Source organism: Euphorbia lathyris, chromosome 3 (genome assembly GCF_963576675.1).
Source record: "Euphorbia lathyris chromosome 3, ddEupLath1.1, whole genome shotgun sequence".
Taxonomy (NCBI): Eukaryota; Viridiplantae; Streptophyta; class Magnoliopsida; order Malpighiales; family Euphorbiaceae; genus Euphorbia; species Euphorbia lathyris.
The window spans coordinates 91,032,899-91,041,680 of NC_088912.1; the positions used below are offsets into that span (position 1 = coordinate 91,032,899).

Below are 8,782 nucleotides of genomic sequence, written 5' to 3' on the forward strand. Positions count from 1 at the left end.
CTCCCAAGCTTAAAAATTCTAATTGGACGAAAATGGACCAAAGCATTCCCGAAGACCATGATTTCGTACACGAGGTAATCCTACTATATAAATTTAAATTAAAATTTCGTTTTTCGATTTTTTTTTTTTTATGTTTTGGCCTAAACGGACGGCCGATGCTGCTCGGCCGCACGGTCAAACGGACGAACTGCCCGTTCGTCCGTGCGGACGAGCGGCATGCGCCGCTCGTTCGGCCTACGGAACGAGCGGCATGCGCCGTTCGTTCCGCCAGCCGAACGAGCAGCACGCGCTGACCGTTCGGCCTGCGGAACGAGCAGCGCATGCCGCTCGTTCGGCCGTAGGCCGAAGTGGCGTGGCCTGCCCGTTCCCACGTACGGTGGAACGGGCAGGCTGCCCATTTAGGCAAAAATATCCCAATTTTTGCCATTTTAATCGGGCTTGCTGTCCGTTTAGCCTATACTAGGCCCGAACAAGCTCAGAATTATAATTTTTAACCCGACTAAGTCCTAAATTTATATTTTTATATTTTTAAATGTATTATTAATACCTACTATGTAACCGAATGTCATTTTTCAACATTTTTTTACATATTGTTAATACATATTATGCATTTTTTATATATTAAGGAACCGTTAGAAGATTGGCAACCGGATGGTATTGATTACAGTTCTCGTTTTATAACGGACACTGTTTTTGCTTCGTGTGAAGATGCTGTTAGTTGGGCAAAACAGGTAGCTATTCGAATTGGGTTTGAGATTACAATATCTTCGCATAAAAATGGTGGAAAGCAAAAGCAATTGAGATGTTCACGGGGTGAACGCTACAGAGGGAAACAAGATGACGCAGGGTTAATACGAAAAACGAAAACTAAAGCGTGCAGGTGTAAATTTGAGATCAAAGCCTATCAACGGTCAGACCTTACTGGTTGAAGTATAAAGGCTAAGGCTGGATTAACTGGTCAGCACAATCATTCGTTACGTGTGTATCCAGAGGGAAGTCGGCAGATGAGCGGACTCAGTATCGCATCTAAATTAATCGTTCGTGATATGAGTTCGGCTCAAGCGAAGCCTTGTGCTATTTTAGCAGCCGTTAAAGAAAAGCATCCTGAAGACCACCCAACAATTAAACACGTCTACAACTATAGAGATAAGATGAGGAATGATGGGTTTGAAGGTAGAGACTTGGCTAGTCAGTTCTATCATATCGCTCTCGAGAACAAGTATGCTCTTTATACGCAAACTGAGGGTGATTCCAGCGTCATTACACATGTGTTTATGGCACATCCAGAATCAGTAGATTTATTCAGGACTTATCACTGGTACATCGGCATTGATTCCACATACAAAACCAACAAGTACAAAATGCCATTTGTTGAAATTGTTGGGATGACGCCTTGCAATAACAATTTCAAGATCGCATATGCCATCATTAAAGATGAGACTGAAGGAAGTTACCGTTGGGTCCTGCAGCGGCTGAGGGTTTTGATTGGGTTTGATCTCAACCCGACTGTTTTCGTCAGTGATAGGGAGTTGGGGTTGTTGAAACCGATTCTGGATGTATTCCCACATACAGCACATTTGCTATGCACTTGGCATATAAACAAGGATGTAGAAGATCGGACGTACAGAATCATGGGAGACAAATCAATTGCCGGTAAATTCAAGAATGGAAAATGGAGAACATTAATTGAATCTTTATCCATTGTGGAGTACGAGGAAAATCTGGGCAAGATGTAGGATTCGATGAGCAGGTACAAAACTCTTATCTCGTACGTTGAGGAGACGTGGTTGGTGCATAAGGAGAAGTTTGTTGTTGTATGGACGAAAAATTTCTTACATTTTGGCAACACAACCACTTGTCGTGTGGAGAGCGAACATGCGAGTCTAAAGCAATGGCTTAATACATCCACAGGATCGTTGGACACGGTATGGCAAAAGGTTCATAAGCAGATAGAAGCCCAGGCATCTCATATCAGGTATTTTTCAATAAGTTCTATTGGAAGATGTTTGTATTTTTATCATGTATTTGTAAATCTCAGTCAACTGATAGTATGTTTATGTTCTTATTAGGTACATGCTTGAGCAGTCCAGGCTTCGTAAAGGAGTCTCTTACTCCGGATTCCCCTTTAACCACCTGGTATGCAAAGTCTCACACTACTGCATGCAACTGATCAATGTTGAGTTAGCTCGCATGAGAAGTTTGAGCCATGAAGTGAATGCGCGTTGCGGATGTGTATTGAGAACCTCTCATCAGATACCATGTGCATACGAGATCAAACAAGCTTATGAGTCCGGCGATATTATAAGTGTTGAGAGGGTTCATGTTTTCTGGAGAACACTTTTGATTAATTATGGCCAGACTCATGAAACTAAAGGGTGTCATGATCAGACAGAAGATGAGAGATATTTTAAATCCTTAGTTGACCAGGTATCTAAAGGTGGCCCAGCCTTGCTGCGAAACATTTCAATACTTATACATGATCAACTACACCCTGATCAAGCACATTACACCGAACCTGATGTGAAAATTAACGTTCGAGGACGACCGAAGTCGGGTAAATCTACAAAACGTATGCCTAGTGCCTGGGAGTACAACGAACCTCGGCGTGGACGTGCTCGTTCTAGTAGTTCGTCTAGGAGCCGTGGTAGAAGTGGTAGGAAAAGCTCTTCATCATCTGTTCATAATTTTGCATCCTCGGGTAATACAACTTTGCAATATCTAATTCATTTACACTTAACATAAGTTATGTGCGGTTTACAATATCTTATTTTGATTCAATGCAGATGGAAATACGTATGAAGTTAATGATTTCGTGCATTCTGACAAAGTAGTTGGGATCTATACGCTTCTGGATCTGCTGAGAAGCCCCACCGTACCATACACACAGCTTCCCACAGTATAATGATCGTGTCTGACACCTGAGGAGGCCCCTATCCTGTCCGCTCCAGATAGCAGTGGCAATATGTCCTAGAAAGCTCGGGATCACAAGACCATCACATGGACCCCCAGAAACCGGGCTCTTCACGATCCAGTCATCCTCTACATCACTCTTCGAGCGCTTGCTACTACCTGAAATTACAGTAAACTCATTTATTATATTCGTATATTTTATAATAATCACGAATAAATAACATAATAATAATTAAATTTAAATTTCTCACCCGAAGACGACCCTGCTGTAGAAGCAAAACGTCCGCCAGGACCCCTCGGTATGGTCTTAGTAGGTACTCGCACAGAGGATGAACTCTGAGGAGGCATAGAGTCATCTCCGTCCATCTCTATAGCATCCGCCATCTCATCCGGCTGTGCCCTCTGAGCATCCCTCATCAATATCTGTTCTTCCCGGTCCCTCCGGGCAGAGGCAGTCACAACACGTGACCTTGTATGTCTCTTTCCAGAACGGTTATCAACATTATCAGTCTGTAAAAACTAAAAACATTTTACATTTATAAGCAAATAACGCATATTTAACTGGATATACTCAATTTCTCGTATTTTGCTTTTTTTAATACTTAGGCATTGCCATAGACCGGGTCGGACCAAGTTTAAAAAAAAAAAAAAAATTCGAGCCTAATTTGGCCTAAATTGAGCGCCGCAACCGTCCGGACAGTGGGCTGAACGGTTGCGGCACTCCTTTTCGCCGTAAGGCGGAACGGTCACCGCGTATCGTTCCGCCTTACGGCGGAACGGAAGCGCCGTTCGTTCCGTCTTACGGCGGAACGGTAGCGCCTTTCGTTCCGCCGTAAGGCAGAACGAGCACATCCGTCGTTCCAAGGTACGGTGGAACGATTGCGCCGTTCGTTCCACCGTACTGTGGAACGACGGCGTCGTTCGTTCCACCTAACGGAGGAACGAACGGCGGTGCCGTTTCCTCCTAAGGTGGAATGGACAGTTCGTCCGTTCCACCCTTGGCGGAAACGGCACATAGGGTCCGTTTAGACCAAATTCATCCGGGTTTCGCCTCCGATTCGGAGGCGAAACCCGTGATTTTTGAATAATTTAAAAAAAAAACTTACCGGAGATTTCATGAAGCCTTTACCCGCTCCTGGCTTTGGTGGCATGTTGTTTTAGATCGGGTTTTTTGAAAACCCAAAAAGTTAGAGAAGATTTGAGAGGATTTGAGATTTTTGATTTTTTAAGTTTAAATTATGAGAAGGGTATAATTGTCAAAATATGGCGGTAGGTGGAAATTCATATTGCGGTAAATAGCAGCCCACTATATTTATCTATAAAAAGATTATTTAAATTAAATGTGAAAATAAAATAATAATATTTAATTTGTATAGCACCTTTATATCATTAATTATAATTATTAAATTATACTTTTCTTAATATTTATATATTAAGATGAATCCGTGCATCGCACGGGTCAAAACTAGTGAATCTTGATTATTACTATAGATTTTTGTTTGAGAAAATTATTGTTGATCTTTTAAATTTTAATAAAATAAATAAAACAAAAAATTTTAAATGTATATTTTAATTTAAAGTAAATTGTTATACTGATTAAGTGGGTGTTTGTTTCAGCTTTTCGGAAGAACGTTTAGCGTTTCACTCCAAATCGTAGAAAATATAGTGTTTGGTTAGGTTTATATAACCGCAGCGTTTAGCATTTTCTCTAGAAACTGCAGCGTTTCACGAAAAGCTCCTATTTGGAGCTTTTCATAAACAGTTGTTTGTAGTTATATGTTATTGACAAAATTAATATTCTTATTTCCCTAAAATATGTTTATTCTTTAAGATTATTTATATTTCTACAACATAATTACTAGAAGAACAAAGTTTTGTTGCGTTCAATAAATTTTTTATTTTTTATATAGATTACTTTTATTAATTTTTGTAACACATTTTTTATTTTATAATAGGATAAGGTGCAAAAATACCTTTAACATTTATAGCTAGGAGCAATTTTACCCTTAACGTCTAAAATAATGCAATTATACCCCTAATATTGGCAGTCAAAAGCAATTTTATCCTTAACATTGATAAGTTGAGTCAATTTGAGAAATAATTTATCAAACTGTCTTTTTGGTTATGAATATTGTCATCTATACTTCATATGTGCACCATTTTATCATAATTAGTAACAAATCACAAATATATGATTAGACGTGAATTTTTTTTAAGAAAATAAAAAAATATATAAATTATCTTTTGTACGAGTTGGAGAAACAAAATTCAAATATTTCATCGAATTTATAAATATTAATTTTCAATTTTATTATGAAATCACAAAAAACATATGAAATCTCTTTTTTTTAGAACTACTGATATATGCAATTGGTGTAGAATAAGAAATAAAATATCTATGTTTTCTAATAATATCTGAAATCGATCTAACTTGTCAATGTTAAAGGCAAAATTGCTACCAATATTATAGATAAAATTGCACCATTTTAGAGGTTAAGAATAAAATTATTCCTAGTTGTAAACATTATGAGCATTTTTTCATATTTTTCCTTTTATAATTTCATCGTTGATTAATTTAAAACTAGATTTATACCCGTGCAATGCACGAAACTGATTACATAATTTTACTATATTATATAAATATAATTTTGACATAAAATATTAAGTGTCCGTTTGTTTCTATTTTTTGGAACTGTTTTTTGCTTTTCAATACTAAACAGCAAACAACTAATAGCAACAGCAAACAGAAACAGCTGAAACAAATGCGCCTTAATCGAAGTTATAAACATATAGATGTCACCTACCTATTGTATCCTTCTTCGACTTATAAGAAAATTTCCATAATCGAATAATCTTTGCTATAATTTTTCAATTCCGTTTTGTAACACTAATTTCTTTAATGTAGTCATATGTTGAAGACATGTTTTACTAATTACTTTTTTTTTTAGTTTAACTAAAACCAAAAAGTTAGATTGAAATTGACAACACATTATACTTATCTATTATAATTATAATTAGATTAAGAGTCAATTTGACCCCTAAAATTAGCAATCCTGAAATTAACAATATTTAATAAATTAGTCTAAATTTAATAAATTTTTAGATATTAAAATTGATTATATTTAGATAGGAATTTTCACATGCACCTTAATGAGCAAGTGAATTTGCTCATTCACCGTTAGATATAGGCTATCTAACGGTGAATGAGCAAATTCACTTGCTCATTAAGGTGCATGTGATCAATATTGTATATTTAGATTTATTTGTCAACTTCAAAACTGAGCTGATATCTAAACTTCAATTTAGACTAATCTTTAATTTAATTATAGTTTGAAAACAAATAAACTCATTCATATTTTCATAGGCTTACTACATACACAACCCCCTTAATTTGTCATTTTTTTCAATTTACCCCCTAAACTTAAAGGACAACCTATTGACCTCCTTTTACCCCTCCTCTCCGATGTGGCGCTTGAATTATTGCAGCTTTGTATTTTGCCAGGTTAGCGCCACGTCGAATAGAAAGTGTAAATTATGTGGTTTTTTTTGAAGTTTAGGAGGTCAATAAATTATCCCTTAAATTTAGGGGGTAAAATGGAAAAAATGGGACAAGCTCAGGGAGCTAGAGGGGCGTATATATTAAGCCTATTTTCATATATATCTAATGAAATGGACATACTAAATTAGTAATTTGATATTTAACCTAAGGTGTAGGCTATCATTACTTTGTTGAAAAACAAAGTACACCTTACTTTGTTTATATTACCATTGATCTCAATTTCAATTAATCTAAACCATTGAAGTAGTTTAACGTGTTGTTCAACTATGTTAACCGGTTAATGTTTGTTCCGGTAAAATCATCACTTATCTCTCAACCTCTTTTCTGGTCGATGTCGGCTCGATCGCTCCTCCTGCTATTCGTCTTCTTCACCACGCCTCTGCGCCAGTCTAGTATCTTCGCCTCGACTCTTCTTCCGTGTTGATCTTTTGCGAATTCCAGCGTTTTCTTGGTGCAGTAAGAAACTCCTATAAGGTAATTTCTATTTTTTGGTAAAATCTTTAGTTTCCTCTTTCTATTGTAAATTTCATCTTTGGATTCTCAAAATATAGTAGACTTTCTACTTCTCAGTATCCTTAATTGAGAGAGAATTTTTTAGACTACCAGAATGGAGAGATGTGAACTCTATTTTGTAACATGGCATTCAATGCCAAATTTGATTTGATTTTGCTGTGGGTAATTTCTTTACCTGCTTTCTGCTTCAGATTCTATAGAGAAAGAGGTAAACACTTTATATGTTTCTGCTTTTCTTTTACGAAGTGCTTTGTGATTCATTCATTTTGTTAAAATAGAAATGTTATAACATGCAAAAAGCTTTTGCATCATAGTTCACATAAATTAAACAAAGAAAATTTGTATTGCAACTTATAATTTGAATCATATTAAATAGGGAAAAAAAAAAAGACCAATTTCAGTTTCTAAATATATTACTTTTATAGCATGGTTGTTTTTGTACTTAAGTTTTCATATTACCATTATTGTAGCTACTGTTAATGAGTCCTTAGTGAAGTAAACTCATTGTTAAGACTTTAATGTGAAAGCCCAGTTGAAAAGATTAGATTTTAAAGAACAATTATCACATTCTTAGTGAATATTTGTAGGCAGACTAGACTGGTATACAGTTAGTGAAACATCCTTTTCCATCAGGAACTTAGCTAGTATATATACATGTCATGTTTTCAATCGTCCTTCCACCCTCTTCTCTTTGATAGGTCATAATCATGGTTCTAGACATCAAGGTGATAATTTTATTTTTGTTGATAACTCCTTTCTTTGTGTTCTTTAGGCAACCTTATTACATGTCCATGAACTTCTTGGGCTTAATTTGAGCACATACTGTCTAATTAGAACTTAGTATGCACTGTATTTTTCTGATCCATGATCACGATCTTTGTATGGTTATTGCTAAGTGCATCCATTTTTCTATCCTTCTGCACATGTACTTTAGGAGTGTAGTTACTCATTGCCCCTATTATTTCACTAGTCACAATCCTCTTAGAGGAAAAAATTTCATTAGCCTGCATACATGTTGTTTTTTCTTTGCAGAAGCAAAATTTTGAATTTAGGAATAAGATGAGAAGAAACTTGAGCTACTTTGAGTTTGTTGTTTCTTATCATTACCCAATATTGGCTTCGCCTCACATTAGGCACTATTTGATTTTATTTCATCGCTAAAGCTTGTTCCTTTTTGTTGTATTTTTCTGCTCCTTTTGTGCTTTCTGGATTTATTGCAGGAGCTTTACTATTTGTAAGGTGAATATTAGCTTTCAATTGTCAAAATCTTCCTTTGGTATTATAATTATCATTAATGCTAGAGACATTTTTTTCATAGTTGCATAATTTTCTACTATTCTCTATTGATGCATAACTTTTTTGTTCTTAATTAAGTTCGTGAAGATGATTTTGAATGATGTCTCTGTCATTCATTCTTGAGCATTGTACGTTCTTTTGTTAGTTTAAATTCTACAATTCAACATTCTACCTTTGAAATTTAGGTAAATTTTTTTACACATAATTTACATAAATTTGGACTAAAATTACGTAATCGTGTTATTTTTGGAGAAAAAAATCCACAAACCTTGTGAAAAATAGAGGTTTACGTAATTTTTTTATTTTTAGACATAATTTACGTAAATTTTGACTAAATTTACGTAACCTTGTTATTTTAGGAGAAAAAATCCACAAACTTTGTGAAAATAGAGTTTTACGTAAAACCTTCGAACTTTACATAAATCTTTTATGTATCTTGTTATTTTAGGAGAAAAAAAATCCAGTTTACATAAAAACTTTGAACTTTACGTAAACCTTTTATGT

General features: G+C 35.5%; 1 protein-coding gene across 1 annotated transcript; it reads left to right on the forward strand.

Moving 5' to 3' along the window:
* Nucleotides 1-637: 637 nt before the first annotated feature.
* Nucleotides 638-3,411, forward strand: LOC136224347 (uncharacterized). The gene is made up of 3 exons (XM_066012669.1): nucleotides 638-1,975; nucleotides 2,070-2,698; nucleotides 2,784-3,411. Exons 1-3 carry the CDS (start codon nucleotides 1,743-1,745, stop codon nucleotides 2,900-2,902), a joined length of 981 nt encoding a protein of 326 aa, XP_065868741.1. The 5' UTR covers nucleotides 638-1,742; the 3' UTR covers nucleotides 2,903-3,411.
* Nucleotides 3,412-8,782: the final 5,371 nt, after the last annotated feature.